Genomic DNA, 23,913 nt, shown 5'->3' with positions numbered 1-23,913 from the left:
GTGTATTAGGATGAGTAGGCACGAAATTTTTTTTTTTTTTTTATGCTCCTATTTGACTGAGGCTTATGCGAATTAAATTGTACCCTCTTTGTATATTCTTTAAAACAAGATCAAAGGCATCATCGAAGGCGGTCAGAGTCTATAGCTACATGATTGTAGTTGGATGGTCGTGGAAACTCTGACGAAGGGTTTGTTGAAATGTCTTGAATCAGATCTTCGACCTCCGCTGAGTTGTTCGAGGGTCTGATTTCCCTCAAATTTGTTCTTGTTTGTTTCTGCTGCATCTGTTTTAACAAACTGGTATCAGAGGTTCAGGTTGTGAGATTGGTTATTCATGGGCAAGTGGACTCTTCTCGAAGTTGGACCAGTGAAAATTCTCTTTTTGATGGTGGACCGAAGTGCCAAGAAATTTGGTTGGTGTTGGACCAAATGTGCCATAGGTTTGGCAGGGGATCCGGTTGATGTTAAACTAAGGAGTCAATGGTTGATAAGGGTTCAAAATGTAATTTGGATGTTGTAGAAAAGTGGATCCATGTTTGGGAGAAGAGGTGACCTTGGTGATAAAGGTGAGCTTACATTAAGTATTAAAGTGGGTTCAAAAAAAGGACTTGTAAATTTGAGTTTAATGTGGGAGTTACTCGTGAAGGGAAAGATTTGTTAGGTTCATGAGTAAAGGATTATATCCCACATTGATCCGAGAGATGGAGACAGGGCGGTTAATATGTAAGTAAAGGCTCAAAACCTAACGATTTAACCTTTTGGGTCAGAGTTGGGTTTCTCTGACTTACATATTGGCCTCTTTAGTGGACTTTCTCGAGATGTTTCTTCCTGACAGGGTTGTGCTGTCCCCTGTCCCAATCCTAATAGGAAATTGTGTTTTTTCTTTAGGTTAGCTTTTGAAAATCACCTCTCAAGTAGAATTTGATCTTGAAGTGGTTGCCCATATACTGGATATGATCGGGGCTGGCTGTATGTTTTCTTCCTCGTTAGAGATCCCTATTAAAGAGAAACAAAATTCTTAAAACAGAAACGAAACTTCGAAAAAGCTCATGCATCAAATCATTGCAAAATTTATACCATACCAGGTAATGTTTAAGCTTCTAAAGCATATCTGCATGTAATGATATCATTAGCGTGACCAATCTCTGTGATCGGCGAGGCTTCTAAACAGATCAAGAAAGATAATTTCTTTGTAAGATGAGTAAAGCAGTGCTCAAGCCTCACATACTGGATGCCTAATTAAAAGCAAATCGTCACGCAAGCGTTTCTAATCCAACATTTAAAATTGAAAAACATTTAAAAATACAAACAAAAGCAATCACAACAGTTGGAAAGAAAATGTGTCATCCGCGCGGCTCAGGATAAGCTGTTTTACACAAGCAAAGTTTTAGGACCATTACATTGGAGGTTCAAAGATATTCACATTGACCGTATTTAAAGCCAGGAGAATTAGCGAATACGAGAAAGAGCGTAGTTAGCTTGCTTACAGCATAATTCCGAGCTGGTCCATGACATATCGAACAGAATGAACAAGAAGTAACCTGGACCTATGAAATTTAAAACTGTCCAATATTTGTGTATTTACAAGCTAGGGATGGATTTGGCTCGAATAAACTGCTTGAGAAGGGCTTTCTCCTCATCAATGCGCTTTTTCTCTTCAGGATCTTTTGGCTTCGATTTTCTTTTCTCTTCTAACATCCACTTGTACAACTCCAGCTGCTCATTCTCAGGAATTGGTTCTCGTGGCTTTGGAGGTTCTATGACGGGTGAAGTGGCCAATGGCTTCTCAGTAACTGTAGTAGTTGTAGCAGTGGTTGCAACAGAGGCTGGAGCAACATTAGGCACTTCAGCCTCTTCAACCCCATCTTTCTTTTTCGTCCTCATGAAAAGATAAGCTACACAATTGAAGCATAAAATCAGTAAGACAAGTTACAATTGGGATCAACTCAGTCGAGTCATGATAGAGCTGTCATTTCATAATTCAAGCATTAAGACGACAAGATAATAGCTAAAATGGCCCAGACGGCACTGAGAAGCTTTAAGAAACCACAAAAACAGACGGGGATCAAAGCTTGAATTGGTGAAGGCTTTCATAAAAAATTCACCAATATATTATCTGATCAAAATTGTAAACTACTAATAATTAGGAATAGCATTTATAGGATACAGATATAGAAACCATGTAACACTTCATCTGACTACATCATCAAAATTATGAAACGCTTCTGACCAGGTAATGAGCTGAATAGATAGTACATAGAATATAACAGATGGAAAGTGCTATTACCCTAGCCAAAAACCATGTACTATGATGGAGCAGGATAAAGTTTCTAGAACAAGGAGGATTTTCCTTACTGTAATCTGTGCATCAAAAGCTAACACTTCTACTTCCTCACCCTTTTCTTATATTTTTTTGAAAAAAACACAGCATTAAGGTGTCACGTGTTTTTCTTCACCGGAAGCAAGGGAGGATGAATTTGCACCAGTTTTCTCACACTTTCAGCGCTTAAAAGATGTCTATTTCATTTTACTTGAGGGATACAAGTAGACGTTCATACATTATCTCAAAGTCCCAATCAAATATATGCACTTCTCTTTTCTTCACCCCATCCCCCTCTATTTCCCTTCCCACCAAAAAGCTGACCAGCATGTCATCTGGGTTGAACCTTATCTAATCCCTAATCTTAGAATAGACATACACACCAAAAATGTTTCACAGGGTCCTAATTTTGATTCGTTCTATTGGTATTTGGTTTTTGTCAAATCAAAGCTACTAAATAGTTAAGAAACAAAAAAATTTCTGCAGCAAATCTCAATTGAGGGCTCTTCCACTGTGATACAGTCAGGGACAACAGCAAAAGGAGTAGTTAGAGCCCCAAAAGAGTTGGATTCAGCTATCCATTTTTCAGTTGTCATCACTGTTCGAGGATGATCTAAATTTTCACTGTAATTTAGTGGCATACTAGGAACAAAAGCCCCAAAAAGAGAACGTAAGATCTCAAAGAAGGTATAAATATATCTAATTCATGTAAGAAATGTACAATATTTACGAGATTTAATGATGACTATAGAGGACGAAGAGCCAAAACTAGAGAGAGAGAGAGAGGAGGAAAAGAAAAAGAAAAAAATGAAAGTGGCATTTAATATTATTCCACTGGAGTGAAATGGGTTGATCAGTTAATCAATACGGGGAGAAGTGATCTCCTGTAGTTTATCAATAAGAGGGTTACTACATTAAGCAGGTGAAATGTCTTACTCCAAAATGAAAGATGGATAGGACCCAGGTTTTTGGTATTTACTCGAGAATGAGTCTTCAACAGACATGAATCATGATATCTCTGTATCATTCACATAAAAGAAGTAAAAAAACAAGTTTGGCATATAAATAAGCCCAAAAAGTAACATAAATCAAAAGATTGAAACTAATTAACGAACCAAAACTCCAGTCTACTTAACTGCAAAAACAAATAGTCACATGTGCAGCAAGTAATAGGATTTGGAGTTCTTTCCAAGACAAAACATTTGACGTACCCTCTTGAGACCCTCAAAAATCTAAAAACTTACAATTTGACAAGAACGGTTTTTGTCCTAACAGTCCCAGTGACTAGGCACTATGAAAATAGAGTTTGAGATTCAATATCCATCATGTAGACTGTGTACAAAAAGCCGTTCCAAACAGCAAAGAATTTTTTTTTTTTTTTTACAGCAGCCCAGATTTCCGAATCCAAAATAATTTGCAGCATGATTTGGTGAGCAACACTGGTTGAGACAGTGCTAACTCATCGAATTGAGCTATTGGGGAAAAAGATCGAAGACAGTGCTAACTCATCGAATTGAAGCAAATCAGATGGCAATAAATTATCAAACATATATAAGCACCAAAATGGTAGTGAAAATTTAGAAGAGTTAAAAAGAAAGAGAAACAGGGGAAGACCAACCTCCAACAGTGAAATTGACGGCCAGGAGAAGAGGCCAAATGAACTTGTTGCGCCTAATGAATGATTCCTTGGACAGCGGAGGATCTGCTGCTGCAGACCCAGGTGGGGTTGACGACGCCATGGATGAGGATGGTTGATGCTGCTGGTGCTTGTGTTGCTTCGATTGCGCTGTTGCATTCAAAATTATAATTCAACTTAATTAGTATCTGTGTTCTATGTCTCAAGCCAAAATGCAAACCACAACTCCCAACAGAATCATACGAAATACTACTAATATAATATTATCCCACAACTTGCGGTCAAACAGTAGTACGAATACTGATGATTAGCTGATGATCAGTGTGTAAAAGGGCAAAAACTAAACAATCAGTAGTTAAATATAAATCACAATATTAAAAAAGCTAACAGAGTAACAAATGATCGATGATGATGGTTAATCCGATGGTACCTTTCTTGGGTTTATTGGTATATAGCTTGGGACCTTCGCCTCCCATTGTTACCGTGATTGTGGAAGTGTGAGAGGATGATTCGATACTCTTTTAGTACTACTTATCGCCGGTAGTAATAATGCTCTCTCTGGAGTTTCATCTATTTCGGTCTCGTTTTCCAGTCTCGGGGACGGGAACACCACCGTTCGACGACGGTACTCTTAACTCTACAGAGCAAGTGTGTGGCCAGCCGCCGCCATTTTTGCATCGCATTTAACAGTTACTCGGTGGTGGTTTGTTAACCCTCAAACGACGTCGCAGGATTCCATTTTCAGTTGTTTATCAAAACCCATTTTTAGTTTTTTTTTTTCAAGGTCAGAGTTTTGTTGTGCTAAAGTACTAAATAATAGCGGTACCAAAATACCAGTTCCAAGTTTGGACACGGTGAAGTTCTAAAAAATGGAGTAAAGTAGAGGACTAGATTTAGGGCACTGAGTTAGGACTTTAATAGAAGTTTAACCACAAAACTTGCCACCAAAACAAAAATAAAAATAACTCCCAATAATCAAGAGATCTAAGTAGTTTCTTTTCTTTTTTGGACTCCCCGTACCAGAGAAATGTTATAAGATTAGATAGGAGATTATTTAAAACAATTACTATATTATTTTTTGCAATATAATGTATGTAAGATAATAAATGATTAAAAAGATTTAAAAAAATGTACTGATATATATATATATATATATATATATTTATAATGTAAGTAAATAATTCCTATCCAAATTCATTCTACTTTAAAATCAGTAATGGTGAGAGGATAGAAAAAATCAGCGGCCTACCACACGAAAATCTTGTACGGAAGGTACGAAACTGAAACATCTTACCACCAATTAAAAAAAAAAAAAAAAAAAAAACTGTGACGAAGTAATTCTCTATTTCTACATGGCTACGATCAATCCTACATGATGCCCCAACACCAACCATAATCTAAATTATTTCTTACAACCTGTCTGACAAATATTACATACAGGAAAAACCAGCTCATCAGTTTTTGAACAGATGAGATTCTAAATAATTGTGTGCGCTTTCACTGCTCTCTGTTGAAAGTGATCCCACCATCCTCAGCTCCAAGGCCGACCTCCCCTCCCCCGATCTCGAAAACTCCCATGGGCTGCTAATCACAAGGATATCAAAATGTCAATCAGTTAAACATGTGGCTCCACAAAAAAGAAAAAACAGGACCAGCTAACAAGAACACATGCATACTCTGGCAAACATACAAACAAACAGGACTAACCTGGAGGAGGAGGTGCACCACGTCCCATAGATGCCAGCTCAGGACTAACTTTCTGTCCAGCCTCCTGAAGGATGTTGATGAGGTCCTTTGCAAATCTCGCATTGGCAACTGTGAAGAATGTATATGCCGTCCCTTTGGCACCAGCCCTTCCAGTTCGTCCAATGCGGTGGACATAATCTTCGAGAGATCCAGGAAAGTCATAATTGATAACATACTTGACATCCTTCACGTCTGCAACCAATTCAAAGAAATTCGCTATAAAATAAGCAGGAAAAAGAACCCTATTCACAATAGCAATCCTGCATGCTATTTAAGCATCTATGGTATCTCAACACAAGTATCAACAGGTAATTGATTTAACCATAGGAGGCATTAAAGACATCAAAGTCCAATGACAGCCAAAAGTAAAATACAGAGAATTTTAAGCAAAACATGCAATTTTAAGACTAGCATATTTCAGAATAGTTAACAAGAAGAAAAGCAACAAATAACCTAGCGAGTTAAATTAATGGCTCGCAGAGAACCAGAAAAATATGCCTTAGAAGGAGAAATATTTATGGATTCATGGTGGAATCAGCTCGGTTTGCCTTGAGCAGTTAGACACTGGCAAAGCAGATCCATCTGACCTCCATCCATTACGTATCAACTGAACTTGCTTGAGTTGAGCTTAATGTGTTCCATTAAGCCCGCATGTGAATATACACATGGAAAGAGAGAGAGAGAGAGAGAGATTCAATTGCAGAGAGATTCTCATAAATTCAGAGTTTTAAAGCATAAACAAGCGAAGTATCATAGACAACTCTCCTAGGACTTTGTATTGCTAGTTATATCACTGAGACAAGATGAACGAAATTTCTTATCTCAATAGTGTGTTTTGAACCCATATACACCAAAATATCTTTTAAGCATGCATAAAATTGTAAAATCAAAATACAGCAGTGCAAGGGACAATATAGAGCCAGGCTTAATCAGACACTAGGCATACCTAGACCTCGAGCAGCAACATCAGTTGCCGTCATTATCGGATTCTTGCCAGCTTTGAATTCAGAGAGAACCCAATCTCTTTCTGCTTGACTCTTATCTCCATGAATAGATAGTGCAGGCCAACCATCCATTCTAAGTTGTCGAGTGATTTGATCACACCCCTTTTTAGTGTCCATGAATATCAATATTCGGCTACCATCCATAATGTCCTCTAGCAACTTCACTAATCTGAACATGTTCAATTTGAAACAAAACATAATTAATGAGGTAAAAACTTTAGCATGGAGAAACTCGCAATATGTAAAGCTGGTTGGGGGATTGGGCCGCCGGGGAGAGGGGGGTTCAAGCAAGAACATAAGCCTACTTATTGTATTTCTGACTCTCAGAGACGATGTCCACATTCTGACGAATTGCATGGTTAGCCTTCAAATCTGCTGAACCTATGATCACCTGACATGAGAAAATGTACAGACTCGTAAAATGGGTCCATTGCATATGATAGCAAGCCACACTGAAAATTGTTTTAACAAGTAAAACTACACATAGTCAACAAAGCAAGGGAACTCAATCAAAGTCAATGTAGGCACATTAGGTCAAACAGCAGTCTCTATGCAATGCAAAAATCTAAAATGCACAAGAGCAAATCACTCAGAATGACAATTAATTTTGTTAACAGGTAACCAACATATTTATCTCGTGATTCTTACTTTGTATGCATTGAAAAGAAATTGCCTTGCAAGTTGCTCAACTTCCTTGGGCCATGTAGCACTCCAGTAAAGAGTCTGACGGTCTGGACGAATCTGCAAAAGGCAAAAACAAAACATTCAGTTATTAAGGGAAATGTAAATGAATTTCTTTAAGAATGCCTATCAAACATAATTCATTTGGATGACTACTCAATAACCTTTGTATCTAGGTGATTAAACAACATACTATGTACTGAAATTTCTTAAATGTGTTCTGTAATTCTTGAATTCATACCAGGAACAGGCATACAGATGAAAGCTGGTATGCATTTTTTGTCTCACCTATACCACCAATAACCTTGATAAGAAGAATCCGTATAACTTAAAAAAGCTCTAATAACCTTTTCTTCTAAAACATTTATAAAAAGGAAAACAAGAATGTATGATGTGAAAATGGTGAAAAATTTTTAGGCATTATGCGCCACTATGTGAACCTAGAAGACTATTCCAACTACAATAGCAAGAAGATGCATATGCAACTAAGGACGTCAAAACTTCAGGATAAATACTTATGCTAGCATTGATATCCCCAAAATAAACTTAATCCATGGTATAGGTTGAACAGTCAAAAAGATGGCAGACAAGACAACATTTTGGAAGGAAAAATCATCAACAAAATAATCATAATCTCCCCTTACTCCTAAACCACCTCCAATAAGAATTTAAAAGAACAAAAAGGCAAGGCCAAAATCAACAATAATTATGCATCAATAGTTGAAAGTAATATGGCCTGAAAACTCAAGTACAGTCTCTAGAAAAGAACCTGAGAAACAATTTTTCGAATCTGAGGTTCAAAGCCCATATCTAGCATCCGATCTGCCTCATCCAACACAAGATATGTAACCCTTCGCAGGTTTGTATGATGAGATTCCAGCATATCAATCAACCGTCCAGGTGTAGCAATAACAATTTCAACACCTACAGGGCATGGCTATGATCATCAGTGAAATGATACAATATTACACTATTGCCCAGAAAATTAGGAAGGAAAAGAAGCTGTAGGAGATACCCGATCCTTGAACATCACGATACAGTAGTAAAGTCACGTTGAGCTAACTCCACCTACCTTTCTGAAGATCACGAACTTGAGGTCCCTTAGGAACCCCACCATAAATGCAGGTATTCTTAATCCTTGATGAAGCACCAAATTTAGTAGCTTCTTGTTGAATCTGAACAGCAAGTTCACGAGTTGGAGCTAAAACTAAAACAATTGGACCATCTCCAGGTGCTAAAGATGAAGATGCATCAAGAATCATGTGATCAGATCAAAACCAGAAAATATAAGACTGCCTAAGCTACAATGGAGACATTACTGAGCAAGGTATACCTAAAAACGGCTGAGCATTAACATGCACAATTGCAGGCAATAGATACGCTAATGTCTTCCCTGATCCAGTTTCTGCAATACCTATGAGATCACGGCCCCTCAAAGCCATAGGCCATCCCTGAGCTTGAATAGGTGTAGGTTCAGAAAAGCCAGCTCTTTCAATCTCTTGCATGACATAATCTGAAACCATGAATTTTAGATGAAAGTTTTCAGGTTTTCAAAAAACATAAATAGAAGATTAACATGTTATGAAACTAAAAGGAGCAGCTGCCTTAGAAATGACACTAACTGCCAGGAAAAACAGAGAGGCAGGGCCTCTCAGAAAGCAGTCCACAACAACGTAAAAAAGCAAGACCTAGTAATTCTATCTCTCAGATTCTGAAGCACAATAAGTCATATACCAAATACCGAAAGTTGTGAACAAGTGAACCAAGACTAGAGCACCTATGACTTCAGAAGAAGTAATAAATTTGACTAGGCTGACATAAGAAGCAAAAGATAACACTATATTCAATTGCCCAAGTTAACTTGAAAGGAACTGTAAATTTCTCGCAATATGCATCGTCGATAATAGTCTCAACAGATTTGAACAAATTAGCTAAGACAAGTACATTGATGTCCGATTATCATCACCAAATTTTCAACATTAGCAACAGATTGATGGAGGTGTTCCTTGTGGACATACCTGGAAAACCTACGTCTTGGAAACTCTTAACCGGGTAGGGGACATCCCGGCCTTCAACAGTTATTTCCCGCCGCCTTCTGTACTCCTCCACCTCACCCTCCGACATTGCGGCGACAGATGGCGCCTCCACGTAGAAATTCTTCTCGAACGGAGTCAACCCGTCCAACTCCGATTTTCGCGGCGAATCCGCAACATCATTGTGTCTCCTACTCGTTGTGGTCGTCGTCGACCGGTAGTTCGAGCTCCCTCCGAAACCTGAATCACTATTAAAACCCACAAAATTAATTTCGTCTTGAAATCGTCTGTAAACTAGTTCACTATTAAGCATAAACCCTAGGCGAGCTCAAAATCAGAGCGACAGGAAATATTAGGGTTTTACCTCCGGCGGTCTCGGTATGAGCCGGGGTCGGCGTAGCGGCTATCGTAGCGGCTCATGCTGCTGGTGACTCTCTGGAACCGGTGCGGGTGTGGTTCAATTAAGAGGAAAATGAAGGTTAATTTGTAGGATTAAGAGGAGAATCTAAAACAGAAAAATAGAGGGGCAACCTTTCAACTTTGGATATTGGAGGAGAATTGGTGTAGCGGAAGGGTGGTTGTAGCTAAAATCGTGGTCGTGGTCGTGGTCGGTTTATGTGCTAGTCGGCGACGTTCTTGGGCACCAAGAAGGCTCACCCCCCGCAACTGGAAGTCGTGACACCCTCGGTGCGAGATATCGGGTTCTCGGAAACTTTAGCAATCTTTCTTTATTAAGCGTGGTTCTGTCGAGTAAGTCGTTAAAAAGCGCTATCTGTTAAAGTAAATGGCAAAACCATGCCTTCAAAGTTCAACCTGTCACTTGTGCGCTGAGGCACCTGAGATCTTCTCCTCCAATCACGCCAGTCTACTCTTTTTTCTTTTTTTCTTGTTCTTCCAACAACAACGATGACATTTATATTTAACTTACTGTATTCTAATCCAGGAAAGGAGAAAGTCACAAATAGTAATCGACGAGAAGCAAGATTCGAGCCTTTGACTTTTAGTGTATAATCAAAATTTTAAGGAAAAGGAGAAAATTATAAATAGTAATTGATGAGAAACGGGATTCGAGCCTTTGACTTTTAGTGTATAATCGAAATTTTAAAATCTTAGTCGGGATCAACAGATCAAAAGCTCAGCGCTGGCGGTCCTTAGGAATCCTATTCCGTGTTCGTACATGCACGAATAGTGGAACACTCGTCATCACCCAAAGTAGCAGTACTTGCTACTTCACTAACAGTCTTGAGTCCGTAAGAAATTAATAAATGGATCTACCATAGTGTGAGTTTAAATTCAGAAATCCAACACGAAACGTGCCATTGTTCCTTTGCTTCATATTTGCAGGGGAAGGGCATTGAAGGACTTTGCGAACGCTTCTGGCAGGTAAGATGCATGAAGAAAAGTTTGGGTTACTTTCTTCTTTCTTTTTTGGAAGAAAAATGTATTGAAAGTCCGGAGGCAAATGGACAACTCAGCCGGAAACCCAAGCACTGGTTGTTAATGGTATAATGATCAAATGTATGGAAACGTATTTGCGGGAATGTTTCAAGAGTTATTTGTAAATGGCCAATTGTCATAACTACTACATTCTTTAGGCCTTTCCTGTTGGACTCTTCGTCCATCGGGTCGTGGGCTCGGACCAGCATAAGTATCATACCAGATTTAGATTGTATCTGAGAAGTCCGGGTTAAGTATGCTCGACCCAAACTATGAAAAGTAAGTGGGCTCTGACGTCGCCAATTGAAATTGAGAATTGACCAAAGACAATAGCCTCTGCTTAATCTCTAGTGCGACCCATGTTAAGGGACACAACACAGAGGAAATTCGCATATTTTCTGAATCGATAGAATGGCTTAATAAATGCCACATTTAATGAATGGTTTGCTTAAAAAAAAAATTCAGACAGATGTGTTGTGCATTCGTTTGGTTCGGTGGTGGTTCAGTCCCCTTCGAGTTATCTCTGGGTCTCCTTAGGTCCGCTCCCTTCCCCTGAACGTAGAATAAATTAGATTATACAACTCTTGTCCTCTCCGAAAAAAAAAGATAAAATGACTTAATAAATCCACGCATGTCGTCGTGCCTTTATATGCATTCCAAAACTCAGGATATGGCCTGCGACCAAACTTGATCCATTTACTGCAATCGTTGACAAAGGAAAGAAATCTAGGAATGGTGCACGTATGAAATATAACAAAAGATGTTTTACTTAAGCGTACCAATCGAATTATGAAAAAAAAAAAAATACAATAATCGTATCTAATGTCAACTGCACCTACTCCAAATCCAAAAAAATTCAAAGGTAAATTATTTTTAAATTCTGTTATTCCAGTTCTAACAAAATTGATAATCTTACTTCGTTCTGGTGTTATATATACATCGACAACAACTAATTAGGGTTAAAAGAGTGGCCGACTAGATAATTTCACCTAGATTTACAGCCTCATCTATCCACACAGTTTCACCCCCTGCGAAACAATTATCGACAAAGTTGGCCAAAACTCAGGGCTTGGTTTGGATGGACGAGGCGCAACGGTCATGGCTGAAACCAAGATCTATGAAAATGAAAAATAGCTAGTAGTAGCTCTATTATTATATGTGAAGATGACATGAAATATATAGCTATGGGTTCGACAGAGATTGATGTTGAAACCTAATGAAGACTCGAAAATAGAAATACGCAGGGAAAGGCTTTTCGCATTATACCGTCCACGAAGATTCTCAACGGATTGTGTGGTTCGCATTAGGCAGCGCAAGCACCCCTTGGCATCCCTCCCAAGATAAGGCAAAATTTCTCAGGCAGCTTAAACAAAATTGCACACAATTTCTCCAGTCCACCATCCTCTTGGGGATGAAGTGGACCTTCATTAGAGGACCCGTCCCAGAAAGATATGTGTCAAACCCGTCCCAGAACAAGGCCGGTGGGCGAAGGAGAAAGAAGATAGTTCGCATGCATTGCACGCTACAAAAATTTAGGGACATCATCATTTTTTTTTTGTTTTTAATGAGTGGAATACCTTTTCTTTTCTCCTTTTTTGTTTCAATTTTTTTTACTAAGCCTTTTTTTGGTTCATAAGATCAAACCATTGTAAACAGCCTCAACTTCGTCAAACAAAAAATGTCTCTACTTGTGTTCTTAAGAAATCTTTGATACCAAATGTTCTTTCCTCATTTCCAACTCAAATTCTTAGGTAGGCTTATCCAACACGAAAATGAGATAGGAATCACACTCAACAACCTATCTCCTATCCCAATTGTGCATCAGATAAACATTAAGGAAAAGCCAAGAAAAGAAGAAAAAAAAAAAGAAGGGCCTTTCATTTATGACTAAGATGATAAGATCCATTTCCCTATACGCAACAACAATATCATAGAAATAATTGCTGATCAATAATATTCATGAAGGCCAAGAAGATGATCACCAGCTAATGACAAAAAACATGATTGCTGTGTAACCTACAATACAGGAGATGAATAAGAATCAGATGGCTGATGTGTTATCCTGATCTCTTCAACCGAAATTTCAGAACCAAAATGTTTGTTCAATCTATTAGCTCAAATGACCTGACCTCTCCAGCTAGCTTTCAGCACGTAATTATCAGACACAAGGCCCAATGATATCCGTGTTTAATGATACTGATAATGACGGAATGCTAACTACTACTAGTTTAAAAGCCTTCTTCGTGGTGGGAAGTTGCTAATTGTACTTTTTGCATCACTAGGCGCGCCTTAGTGGTCCAAAATGGCGCAAAGTGCATTGGTTGGACCCTCTTCCTTCCCTGCCATCGGCCGGCGGATAATACCCTATCTGTTGAAGCTCGTCTATCCTCTCCCATTCACATTTTTGTCGCTAACTGTTTTAAGCATGCCAAGAAGGCCATGTTGAATGGCGATCCAGGACACAAAAAACACTGGGGAGTTACATTTTACAGCAAGAAAATTTTCAGGGGAAGAATGTCTTGTTACTCTTTATGGTCATGTAAGAGTTTCTTCTTTTCTGGTCAGCAAATGGTACAGCTTGAAGGTATTCGACTTGTGCTTCTGGGTACGTGATTAATCACTCTCCGGGCGTCAATTGAGTCAAACGGTCCAGGAGTTTGTTTACCTATCATGAAAATCAAAAAGGCAGATGATCTGTGATATTAGGAACTTTTCATTTCGGACGTCTTCACCAGCTAGTTGACCGTCTATCCCTCTTGCAAATATTTCAAGTTGGCTACGAGGAAAATGCAGATTAAATTAAAATGCAGGTGGGTTTTTGGTGGTTGAGCCAATGGTCCCGGAGCGAGCAGAGAGGCCCAATTTGTTACCTTGACGAGAGGGAGAAAAAAAAAAGGTGGGATTGGCCCGGTCCCATTTAACCAAAGATTAGGTAATGTGTAGCAAGAGAGATGATGACCAGCAATGCATTTAATAGCCAACATTAGACGGCAGTCTTCAGAAAGACGTGGGGGTTTTTTCTGGAGAGGAGGTGGGGTGGGGGGATAAAAGAGACAAAGTCGGCCGTCTACGGGGATGACGCACCAGATTTGATTAATGAGCCTCTCTGCCTGGCCCTGAGGTTGGAGGAACTATTTAATTAATACTTTCGCGGCCTTTTCTTTGGCCGGAGGCCACCAATTCTAAATGGTATTCTGTTAAATTTCAAAGAACAGAAGAAGTATTTCAAATCAGAATAGTGTGTTTGTTAATTTTAGTTGCTATATGTAATGTAGCAGGGGAGAGCGTCTACTAACTTGAAGCTCCATGACACATTAAACGTACTAGTGTCAAGACCACATCCAATGTGTGTGTGGTGAATCAATTTTGACTAGTGATCCAAGTAGCGAGAAGAAGGCAGGGCCTAGTAGGCCCGTTATAACCGTCTGATTTGACCCACGTTTTAAAGAGGAGCAGCAGTCGTCTTGGATTAAAGGAGGGGCCCACTAAATCCACTTAGCTATCGATGCGCTGGCAAATCCATCCACCAAAAAATGAAACTTCTGGCTATTAGGAATTTAGGACCTGAGGCTTCATTTTGGTTAGGCCTGTCAATCGGGCCTTGTGAGCCGGGCTTCTATAAGCTCAAGCTCAGCTCACTTAATTTATAACACCTTCGGGTTTCGGGCTATGAGTTTCGAGTTAATAAATGTGAAACTCATGTTCAGCTCACATAATATTCGGGTTGTGAGCTTTATTCGGGCTTATCTCAAGCTCACTTATTACTCAATTTTCTTAATATAATTGCTATAATTGTTAAGTTGTAAAACTGATTTAACATTCACAAAACTGCAATATTAAAATTAAACATGAACGAATAATAATTCTTAAAAAGTACATAAACCAAGAATTTTTTCAACAATATTTATGTCTAATTCGTTCAAAGTACATTAAAAATAATAATAAGACACATGGTCATAAGCCAATATATTTTCAAATATTAGAACTTTTTCATAGCCTTGTGACTTGAATCCAAACATGCCAACACAAAAATAAATCGATCAATATTATGTCAATATAAAAATTTATTCAATGAATAAAAAAAGTTAGAGTTTTAGATATGCATTACCAATATTGGCTCTCAAAAAAACCAGTAGAGGAGTTGATTTTAACTCTTGGACGGAGGAGGAGCTGGTAGAATAAACACTATTTGTTAGTCTAAATATCAACAAGAAATCAAATAATTAATGAAAATTTTTAAATATTGCTACTAACCAGTAAAATCAGGATCAAATTCTTGTTCAAAATCAATTTCCTTAGGTGCATCTTTAATCCAATCTTGAGCACAAATTAATGCTTCAACGGTGGAGGGTAACAATGAGCTACGAAACTTGTTCAAAACACGTCCTCCTGTACTGAAAGCACTCTCAGATGCAACTGAAGAAACAGGAATAGCTAAAATGTCTCTTGCCATCATGGACAATATTGGAAATTTGGCTGCATGAGTTCTCCAATAATCCAATACATTAAATGATTCTTCTTCATCGGCCTTGCTTGGATATATCTTTTCCTCCAAATAAGAGTCCAACTCTGTCTTGCTACAAGTGCTATCTTCTTCCTCGTCAAGACTATAAAAATCATCCATGTAATTCTTCTTTGCTGTGGAAGAAGTGCTACTGCTTGTCCCTGTAGTTTTTTCGTTTTGTGAAGTTATATCCTGCTGACAACTTACTTCATAAGCCTTTACATACTCGATGAAAAGATCTTGAAGTGTTTTTTGAACACGATCTAACATATATGGTGCTAAATAGCTCTCATAAATCTTGCTAAAGATGGTCTTCAATTTTCTCATTTTAAACCTGGGATCTAAGACAAAAGCAACAGATAGCAAGATATTTGGCTCTTTTTCTAGCCAATATTTCTCAAATTTCACCAACATATTCACTGCCATACTTCCAAGAAGTGGACTATCCTCTATAGAAGTTTCCCTTAATAACATGAACACACGGTAAATTTCACGAAGAAACACATTAGCTGTGCAATATTTGCTGCCAGAGAAAATTTTTGTAACAGTGTAAAAAGTTTCTAGAAAACCATGAACAATCCGAGCTTTTTCCCAATCATCAGCCAATGGAGGATCCTTGAAGTTCAAATCACGAGTTTTCATGCGGTCATAAGCTCTCCTATAATGTAATGCAGATTCAAGCATTAAATATGTAGAGTTCCACCTTGTACATATATCTAGAGATAACATTTTACCTCTAGAAATACATTCCTGGTCAGCATAGTGTAGAAACTCAAGTTTTCTCTTAGCAGATCCTCTAACATATTTCACTGCATTCCTGACCCTATGAATACAATCATTAATCTCATCCAATCCTTCTTGAACAATCAAATTAAGAACATGACCCCAACAACGAACTTGAATATTGCTGCCATTTACCAATAATGCACCTCTAAATGAATAATGCTCTTGCAGGCATCTAGCAACAACATCATTAGCTGAAGCATTATCCATAGTTATGGTGCATATCTTATCAATATTCCACTCTAGCAAGCAATTGATAATTATATCAAATAGATTCTCCCCTGATGCCTTCATTGGAACCAAGACAAAATTGATAATTTTTTTATGCAATTTCCAATGATGATCTATGAAATGAGCAGCCAATGCCATGAAAGGAAGATCCGTCTTAGATGTCCAAGTATCTGTTGTCAAACATACTCTTGGTTTGGATTGCAAAAAGATCTCCTTCAATTTACTTTTTTCAAATTCATATATTTTCATACAGTCACTTTTCATTGTGTTTCTAGACACAAATTTAACCTTCGGATTAAGACCCAGAGCATACTTCTGAAGTGATTTATCTTCAACGAAATTGAATGGCAGCTCTCGATTAATTATAAGCTCCGTTAGATCTTTTCGACTACTCTCTTGATCAAATTTCCAAACAGAGTTACTAGCTTGATCTGAATTACCTTTGGGGAAACTAAGAAGTGTTTGCCCTTTTGACGATTGTCCACCCATGGCTCTTTTGTAGGCTACACATATGCCCCCAAATATATGTCGATGCAAATGAGTCGTTCCTCCTTTACTGCGGCAGGAGAAAACTTTCTTGCAATAATTGCAGGTACATTCCTCCTCTTTTGGTGAAATCTTGGTGAAATGGGCCCAAACTTTGGACCTGACCTTCACTTCTCTTTTCCTCTTTTCACCTTTATTTGTTTCTTGTCCTTCAGGTTCATGTTCAACTGCAGTTTCTGTTGCTTCAACATCTGTGATTGTAATAACAATGTCTTCATTGTTTGCATCTGACATCTAATGCCAAAAAAAGGACATTGTTAAGGAGGTAAAAATGTAAAATATTTACTGGTACACATAAGAGAAATAACAAAGTGATCATTGTATAAAAAATGTTACTATGCAAATACAACAAATTCATACCTCAGAATTTCCCAGTTTTGATTTCTAAGAAAGTGGTTCGAATATGCACAGCAGTCAAAAGATTGACAGGATAATTTTTTCCTTGATTGAGAAATGAAAAAAAATCAATAAACAAGTTTAAGTTAAAATAAAATAACTAATTGGATATCCAACCCAATTCATTATGAAAACCGGCAAACCTTAATACTGGTTTGCCACATATCAACAACATATTTGGATACCTACCAATAAAAACTATATAAAGACAACTACCTAAACTCCCTAAACATACATTCTAGTGAATGCTACCACCGGGGTACTCAGGTAATGCATTTCAAATTAAAGGATTCATAAAAGCTAGAGCTAAATGGCAGTTCTAGATAGTAAACCAAAATATATTAGACCATTACATGACCCAAAGATTTGACATCCATAATTAAATCACAAAAAATAAAAAAAAAATAAAAACCAAGGTGCAGTTTATAAGTATCATAAAAAATAATAAAAATAAAACTCTAAACAAAAAAGGGGAAAACACATTAGATCGAAGAGATAAAAAATTTGGAGACCAAAATTAAAAGTTACCTTGCCTCTAGTTTTGGAGATCAAGATTGAAAGTTGCAACTGGAGAATCCGAAGTGCGAGCCCGCAAGGTGGTCAGTGGAGGCACGGTCTGCACGGAGAGTCCGAAAATCGTTGTTCTTTGGTCAAATGGCTACTGGCTGGTCGTGAGAGAAATCAAGGGTAACCAAAAAATTGCTTCGGCCGGCCTTCGGACTTTGGAGAACTCTCACTTGCGATTTTGATTCTTTGAAGAAATGAAAATGAATGAAGAATCACTTCGGTCAATCTGGTGGTCTTGTGGAGCTTTGACTATTTGTTTCTATGAGCTGTGAGTGTGAAGATTGAAGACCGATATTTGGCCTTTGCCCTTTGGTTCTCTTCTTGAAGACTAAAGAGTAAAGAGTAAAGACTAAAGAGTAAAGGCTCTTCAGCGGCAAAGAGTCAAAGACAGCAGACAAAATGATTTATTAGCCTCTGAAGACTCTTCAACGAAGAGTCAGGCTCTTATAGTCTTATTGAATATTGAATGAATATTGAATAGAAATTACTCAAATTAGTCAATGAAACAAAAAGACTTTATTAATTGTATAGTTAGTTTTAATTACTAAACATTATATAATATTTATAGAATTGATTAATTAATTTAATTGTACATAATATAATATCAAAACATAAATATTATATATAATACCTATATATATAATTATATTATCAAAATATAAATATTATAAATATTATCTATATTACATTATATATAGGGCCGGGCCTATCGGGCCTGAGCCTAATAAAGCCCAAGTTCGGCCCATAGTTAATGTGAGCCTAGTTTTGAGGCCCAAGCTCAGCCCGGCTCACTGATATTGTAGGCTTATCGGGCTTTTTATCGGGCCGAACGGATCGGGTTCGGGCTGGCCCGGCCCTATTGACAGTCCTAATTTTGGTTCATCCTCGTCACTGTCGACGTGGCTATGAAAATTTGTCTTTGTTGTCTTTTGGTCCCACTTTGTGTGCCCAAGGTGTCATCCTGTTCTATTCTGCATTCTTGCATTTTCCGTCATTTTTCATGAAAAAATTATTGTAGCGATTTGATGTATGTGAGAAAAAAAAATTAATAGTAAAATGTGATGACGAAAAATGACATAATTTTTTGACGAAAAACGACAATCCAAACATGTGCAGTAAAAATTAAAGCACGTGCAGCACTACGTCACTGTTATCTAGAGATGAAAATCAGTAACTCTCTTTAGTTCTCCCATTTAGTTGGCCATATCCTCTTTCAGGTAGATTAGATTGGAATAAAAGTAGTGTAGCAGTTGATAATTGATTAAAAAAAAGAATTTCTTATTTTTAGATCCCATAAATTGTGATGATCATCAATTCTAGTCCACTTCCAGCCCACATCTGTTTATTGCACTTCCTCGATAAAAGTAGTAGTTGGTGAGATAATCTCTCTAATTCTCTTGAATCACTTCTAATCACCTTCACTGAAAAAACAGAAAATAAATGATAAAAATTTGAAGTAAAATTACCATAATTCCAACCCCCCCACCCACCCCTTGATCTCATTTAACACCCGAAACGAAGCGATTTTGAAGAAAAGTAGGTAAAAATTTTGGACAAATCAAGTTGATGAACAAAATAAACTTCAAGTAGTATCAACTTTTTTGCTATAAATATACATTCATTTTCAATGACAATTGAGCCCAAAACTTCTAACCTTTAACACGATGTTGGCAGATTGAAAACTGAATCTGGTCTTCAAGTTGTGAGGACACGGCTGATTAAGATAGGTTACGGCTGTGGCGAAATAATAATAATGTGAATGATTGAGAATGCCGACGCGTTACAACTTACCTGTCATGAGTTCAATTCTGGCTATTTATTATTTTCACAGTCATCTCTCTCCTTTTGGAAAACTTAAAAAGAGTGTATGTAATTTAGCACTTGAGATTCTCGGTGACATGTTTTCTATGCCAACCCAATGCCACCAATAGTGTTGCGCCAAGTGTTATGTTATTATTTACACTTGTGTTAAACCAAGCCAAGTTGAATTATTAGAAAATTAAAGTGTAAATAATAACAAGACACTTGGCGCAATACTATTGGTGGCATTGGGTTGGCATAGAAAACATGTCACCGAGGATCCCAAGTGGTAATTTAGAAGATTTCGTCAATCCTAAAAAATTATAAGCTGACTGCTAATTCATTTCCAAACTCATTTTTGCCATAGGATACCCATGTTTGACAGATCAAACATGTAATCGTCAAAGTTTTACTACTTCCTTTTACTGCGCAGTGAAAAAAAAAAAAAAAAAAAAAGAGGTTGTGATGATTCATGGTAGCAATGCGATTTGATTGGTGGGTTTAAAAGTGCAAACACAGTTGGATCCACGTACACAATTTTATGCTTTAGCGGCTGCAAACGTGGATCACAAAAGTGCACGTTGGCCCAAAGTCCAGACAGAGGGAGACAGTTTACAGCTAATATAGGAAACATCAATTTGACAGGAGCCCCAAATTTTCTTTCTCTTTTTTTTTTTTTTCTTTTTTTTAAAGAAGAAAAGAACTAGATTTAAGATCGATTATCAGCCACTGAAATTATAAATAAAATAAATCAAAATTCCTGCCTGTCATTCTATCACGGTATTGTGGCTTTGACTTTAACATCTTACAACGGGCCCAACAAGGAAAATAGAACCATTATTATTAAATCATCTTGATGGCCTCCTCCTTCATTGTTCCAAGGTAAATTATATACGGTCCACCTATAAAATCAACTTTAAATCACGACGTTTTCTAACCTATAAATACAAACATGAAAATTCATAAAATTAAAATTAAGTAGGTGGATTATTCATTTATTTGTTTCTATTACTCAAGCTCTTGCTTAGTATAGGATTTTCCAATTATATATATGACAGATTTCTTCGCTCTTTCATACACGTGGCAAAACATCAATGCATGCATCTACTAAATAAAGAACAAGGACAGATAATTCAATTTTTTTTCTAATTTAGTTGCACTTACGAAGAAAGTTGATACTTTTTTTTTTTGTGCAACGATAACAACAGTAAAACATATTCTCTATTCCAATCTACAAGGGACGGGGAGTCTAAGGATGTTTTGTGTATTAGAAGTTAGGAGATATACAGACCTGACTAAATTAAAGAAATACTATAGCACGACTTTTAATTTTTTTTTTTTTTATTATAGGTGCAATTTGAACTCTCACCTATTATAATTCAGGGAAGTAATTAAAATCCTTCCTTGACATTGCCACTTTTTATATTCATGTAATTGAGTTATAGTCAAAGTGTCAGGATCAATATAAAGTTTTGGTACCATCCCTATGACGATTATCGAGAAATATTTGATGTCTACACGTGAATGATAGCAAAGCAGTTATTTACTTATTTATTACCATCTGCTAACTTTTGACCTTTTTTAACATAAGTTAGAAATCCGGCTTTTATAAATCTAGATTTCAGAAGAAATCTAAAAAATCGGTAATTTTTGAATTAGAAATTCGACTTTTATAAACATAGATCTTAGAGGAAACCTCTTATGAATTTAGTAGTAACAGTTAAAAGTAGTTTTCTCTTTGGGATGTTTATACCTAATTCTGAGACTTCTAAACTGTGAACATGGTAGGAATTAAAGAATTTGATATTTCACTATTTCAGTGATGATATGATAACAAGGAGATTTTCAAGTTTCCCTTGTAAAAGTTTATGCAGCTAAAAAATGGAAAAGGACCACCTCTTATGAATTTTCTTTTTTACATTAAAGGATTGGGGACCACCTCAAACTCGGCAAAAAAATTTCTTTTTATTTTTTGCCATATGTGCTATAGACGACAAAATTTTTTTTTTTTTTTGCTGTAATTATATGACTGCATTTTTTTTCCATCAATAAAACCTCCAGACCACACATAAGAAGCCCACCCCAAAAAGAGTAAGAAGTGAAAAATCATCCAAACCAAGCAAAACTCACCTGAATCGTATCATCCATGAAATGATCAATATTTCTTCGCCAGGTCAAATGCCCATAATAAGCTTTCATTCTTATGCAATTTCCGGACTTGTAAAATTTAGTAGTTGAAACAACATATTAAAACTAAAGAAGAAGAAGAAGAAGAAATAGCGGACTTTTGACGATGAAAATTCCTATGATATCCATTGCCCTACCCACTTACTTGCTTACGTGCGTTTGATAAATTTGAAATTTGAAATTATTAATTTATTGAGTTATTGAGTATTAAATTAAATACATTCGAGTGTATGTATCATATTCAGTGATAAGTGAATAATTTATCATATAATTTTGAGAGTAAATTTTACCTAAAAAATTCAGTGGATGTTCAATTTTTTGGTTATCAAACGATCATAATATATTAAGATCCAGTGAATTTAAATACCGAATTAGATTATCAAACAAGTCATAAGTTCGTAGCTGACTAGTTAACCAATTAACTAAAGCCAATCCGAGGAAATTGAGGTTGTTTAATTGGTAATGAACCATCATCGGTAGTTCAACACAAACCGTCAAATGATTTCAATGCCAGTGGTACGACTCTTGCCTGTCGTCTTCAATTAGTGCAATAAAAGGCAACAAATAGTAGTTACAACTTAGTAGCATCACAGCTGAGAGCGAGAGGCAAGAATGAAGGCCCCATGAAAGCTTGTCTCGGTGAAAGAAAAGGAAGGAAGAAAGAATGCGAGGAGTAAATCATGACTTTCCCACTTGGATGGTGGTTTTGCCCTGAATGTTTCTAATGTGGTTGGCACTTGGCAGCCCATCTTCCCTAACCACTTAGCCTACCGCTTTTGTTCTTTCACATCCTTTATTTCCTTTGTCTGATCTAATATGAAAACAAATTGCATCAGAAAAAGTAAAGGAAACACGCTACTAGCTATATGAATGTGCATTGGGACTCGTAGAGAATTTACTCTTCTTTTTTCTCCCCTTACCTGCGCAATAGCTGTATTCATGAATTTGAGCGGTTGGAAAGACGCCTGACTTGCCCCGGCCAAAGCCCATTTTTGCCGCAACTTTTCAACATTTTGGCATTTCCTTTTAAATAATTCCCATTGGGGTTCCCAATAATTCCCATTAAGTTGATTGAGAGCATAATTGACTTCCAACGAGTAAAAGAAGCTTTTTCTTTCCCTCTTTCTTTCTATTTCCTCCGTCCCCTTTTCAGGATTATCTTATACTCCTTCCGTCCCACTTTGATAGTCCTGTTTTCCTTTTTCGTCTATCCCAAATTATAGTCCACTTTTCAATTAAATAATATAGTTATATTTTATTTTTTCTAAAATACCTTTATTCAATGTAAGTTGTTGTTACTATAAACTTACCCCATTTAATGAGAGTTGATTCTTTTTTTTACCATTAATTCAAGTTCCCATAAAGTTGTAATCTAATTAATGTGAGGGTATTTTAGAAAAATAGCTACCTAAATTGATTGTTCCAACAAAGTTAACTACTTTTTATTAAACTGTGTGAAAAAAGAACCAGAACTATCAAAGTGGGACGGAGGGAGTAATTAAATCCTCAAAACAGCAGCAAATCATGCTTGACTTTCAATTCTTCGTTCATGTTAGTGCATTGTGTAGAAATTAATGAAATGTCATAGCAACGCTCATCAAATAATTTATCTTTTATTCAGGGAGATGTCCCCCCCCCCCCCCCCCCCTTTTTTTTTTGTTTTTTGAGATCAATCAGGGCAATGTCCCTTGATAAATCAAGGCTTCAACAACAAAATCTTCATTAGGTGATGACACATATATGAATATGATTATCAACACACTCTCTCGACAGTCATCACTTGCACTTAGCAAAGAGAACCACTAATATGAGAAGGATGGGATGGACTTCTTGTTGGAGGGACGGTGGACATCATCATGACATTATTGAAGGAAATCCCGAATCTTTTTGAAAATAGAGTGGCTGATTCATTATACATGGGACAATAAAAATTTTGCGCTAATGTTTTCTGGTTATCTCTGGTTTTAGTTGGAGACAAATCAAGAATGATAGAAAATTAGGGTTGTTAGTTATATCTTATATTAGGTGCTTGCAATCATGCA

General features: G+C 37.0%; 3 protein-coding genes across 7 annotated transcripts; all 3 read right to left on the bottom strand.

Moving 5' to 3' along the window:
- Positions 1 to 1,327: 1,327 nt before the first annotated feature.
- Positions 1,328 to 4,738, bottom strand: LOC113741973 (uncharacterized). The gene is made up of 3 exons (XM_027269647.2): positions 4,387 to 4,738; positions 3,939 to 4,106; positions 1,328 to 1,895 (listed from the first exon to the last, which is right to left on the bottom strand). The coding sequence occupies exons 1-3, from the start codon at positions 4,430 to 4,432 to the stop codon at positions 1,582 to 1,584; spliced, it is 528 nt and encodes a 175-aa protein (XP_027125448.2). The 5' UTR covers positions 4,433 to 4,738; the 3' UTR covers positions 1,328 to 1,581.
- A 446-nt stretch (positions 4,739 to 5,184) lies between these two features.
- LOC140005085 (DEAD-box ATP-dependent RNA helicase 20-like) lies at positions 5,185 to 10,308 on the bottom strand. 3 transcript variants are annotated; one of them, XM_072045263.1, is made up of 11 exons: positions 9,952 to 10,308; positions 9,785 to 9,855; positions 9,406 to 9,668; positions 8,721 to 8,900; positions 8,460 to 8,621; positions 8,157 to 8,311; positions 7,355 to 7,447; positions 7,012 to 7,097; positions 6,649 to 6,875; positions 5,664 to 5,894; positions 5,185 to 5,540 (listed from the first exon to the last, which is right to left on the bottom strand). In XM_072045263.1, the coding sequence occupies exons 2-11, from the start codon at positions 9,838 to 9,840 to the stop codon at positions 5,488 to 5,490; spliced, it is 1,506 nt and encodes a 501-aa protein (XP_071901364.1). In that variant the 5' UTR covers positions 9,841 to 9,855; positions 9,952 to 10,308; the 3' UTR covers positions 5,185 to 5,487. The 3 variants fall into 3 exon arrangements, with proteins under 3 accessions (XP_071901364.1, XP_071901363.1, XP_071901365.1); XM_072045262.1 differs by having other exon boundaries at positions 9,785 to 10,307; XM_072045264.1 differs by having other exon boundaries at positions 5,185 to 5,537; positions 9,785 to 10,305.
- Positions 10,309 to 14,712: 4,404 nt separating this feature from the next.
- Positions 14,713 to 18,287, bottom strand: LOC140005084 (zinc finger BED domain-containing protein RICESLEEPER 2-like). Of its 3 annotated transcripts, XM_072045260.1 has the most exons (5): positions 17,846 to 18,287; positions 17,282 to 17,362; positions 15,112 to 17,155; positions 14,966 to 15,027; positions 14,713 to 14,861 (listed from the first exon to the last, which is right to left on the bottom strand). In XM_072045260.1, exons 3-4 carry the CDS (start codon positions 17,153 to 17,155, stop codon positions 15,005 to 15,007), a joined length of 2,067 nt encoding a protein of 688 aa, XP_071901361.1. In that variant the 5' UTR covers positions 17,282 to 17,362; positions 17,846 to 18,287; the 3' UTR covers positions 14,713 to 14,861; positions 14,966 to 15,004. The 3 variants fall into 3 exon arrangements, with proteins under 3 accessions (XP_071901361.1, XP_071901360.1, XP_071901362.1); XM_072045259.1 differs by lacking the exon at positions 17,282 to 17,362; XM_072045261.1 differs by lacking the exon at positions 17,282 to 17,362 and having other exon boundaries at positions 17,851 to 18,287.
- Positions 18,288 to 23,913: the final 5,626 nt, after the last annotated feature.

This window comes from Coffea arabica, chromosome 4c, assembly GCF_036785885.1.
Source record: "Coffea arabica cultivar ET-39 chromosome 4c, Coffea Arabica ET-39 HiFi, whole genome shotgun sequence".
Classification (NCBI taxonomy): Eukaryota; Viridiplantae; Streptophyta; class Magnoliopsida; order Gentianales; family Rubiaceae; genus Coffea; species Coffea arabica.
The sequence above is the reverse complement of the archived record's forward strand: the minus strand, read 5'-3'. Positions and strand labels throughout refer to the sequence as shown.

What these genes read in the sequence shown, in the direction of transcription:
- LOC113741973 (XM_027269647.2), bottom strand. Translation starts at nt 4,432, where the DNA reads ATGGGAGGCGAAGGTCCCAAGCTATATACCAATAAACCCAAGAAAG. An exon ending in TACCAATAAACCCAAGAAAG is followed by an intron (nt 4,107 to 4,386) that starts GTACCATCGGAT and finishes TGAATGCAACAG; the next exon opens with CGCAATCGAAGCAACACAAG. An exon ending in CGTCAATTTCACTGTTGGAG is followed by an intron (nt 1,896 to 3,938) that starts GTTGGTCTTCCC and finishes TCAATTGTGTAG; the next exon opens with CTTATCTTTTCATGAGGACG.
- LOC140005084 (XM_072045260.1), bottom strand. Translation starts at nt 17,155, where the DNA reads ATGTCAGATGCAAACAATGAAGACATTGTTATTACAATCACAGATGTT. An exon ending in ATTTGATCCTGATTTTACTG is followed by an intron (nt 15,028 to 15,111) that starts GTTAGTAGCAAT and finishes TTATTCTACCAG; the next exon opens with CTCCTCCTCCGTCCAAGAGT.
- LOC140005085 (XM_072045263.1), bottom strand. Translation starts at nt 9,840, where the DNA reads ATGAGCCGCTACGATAGCCGCTACGCCGACCCCGGCTCATACCGAGAC. An exon ending in TCATACCGAGACCGCCGGAG is followed by an intron (nt 9,669 to 9,784) that starts GTAAAACCCTAA and finishes GGGTTTTAATAG; the next exon opens with TGATTCAGGTTTCGGAGGGA. An exon ending in AGTTCGTGATCTTCAGAAAG is followed by an intron (nt 8,312 to 8,459) that starts GTAGGTGGAGTT and finishes CATGCCCTGTAG; the next exon opens with GTGTTGAAATTGTTATTGCT.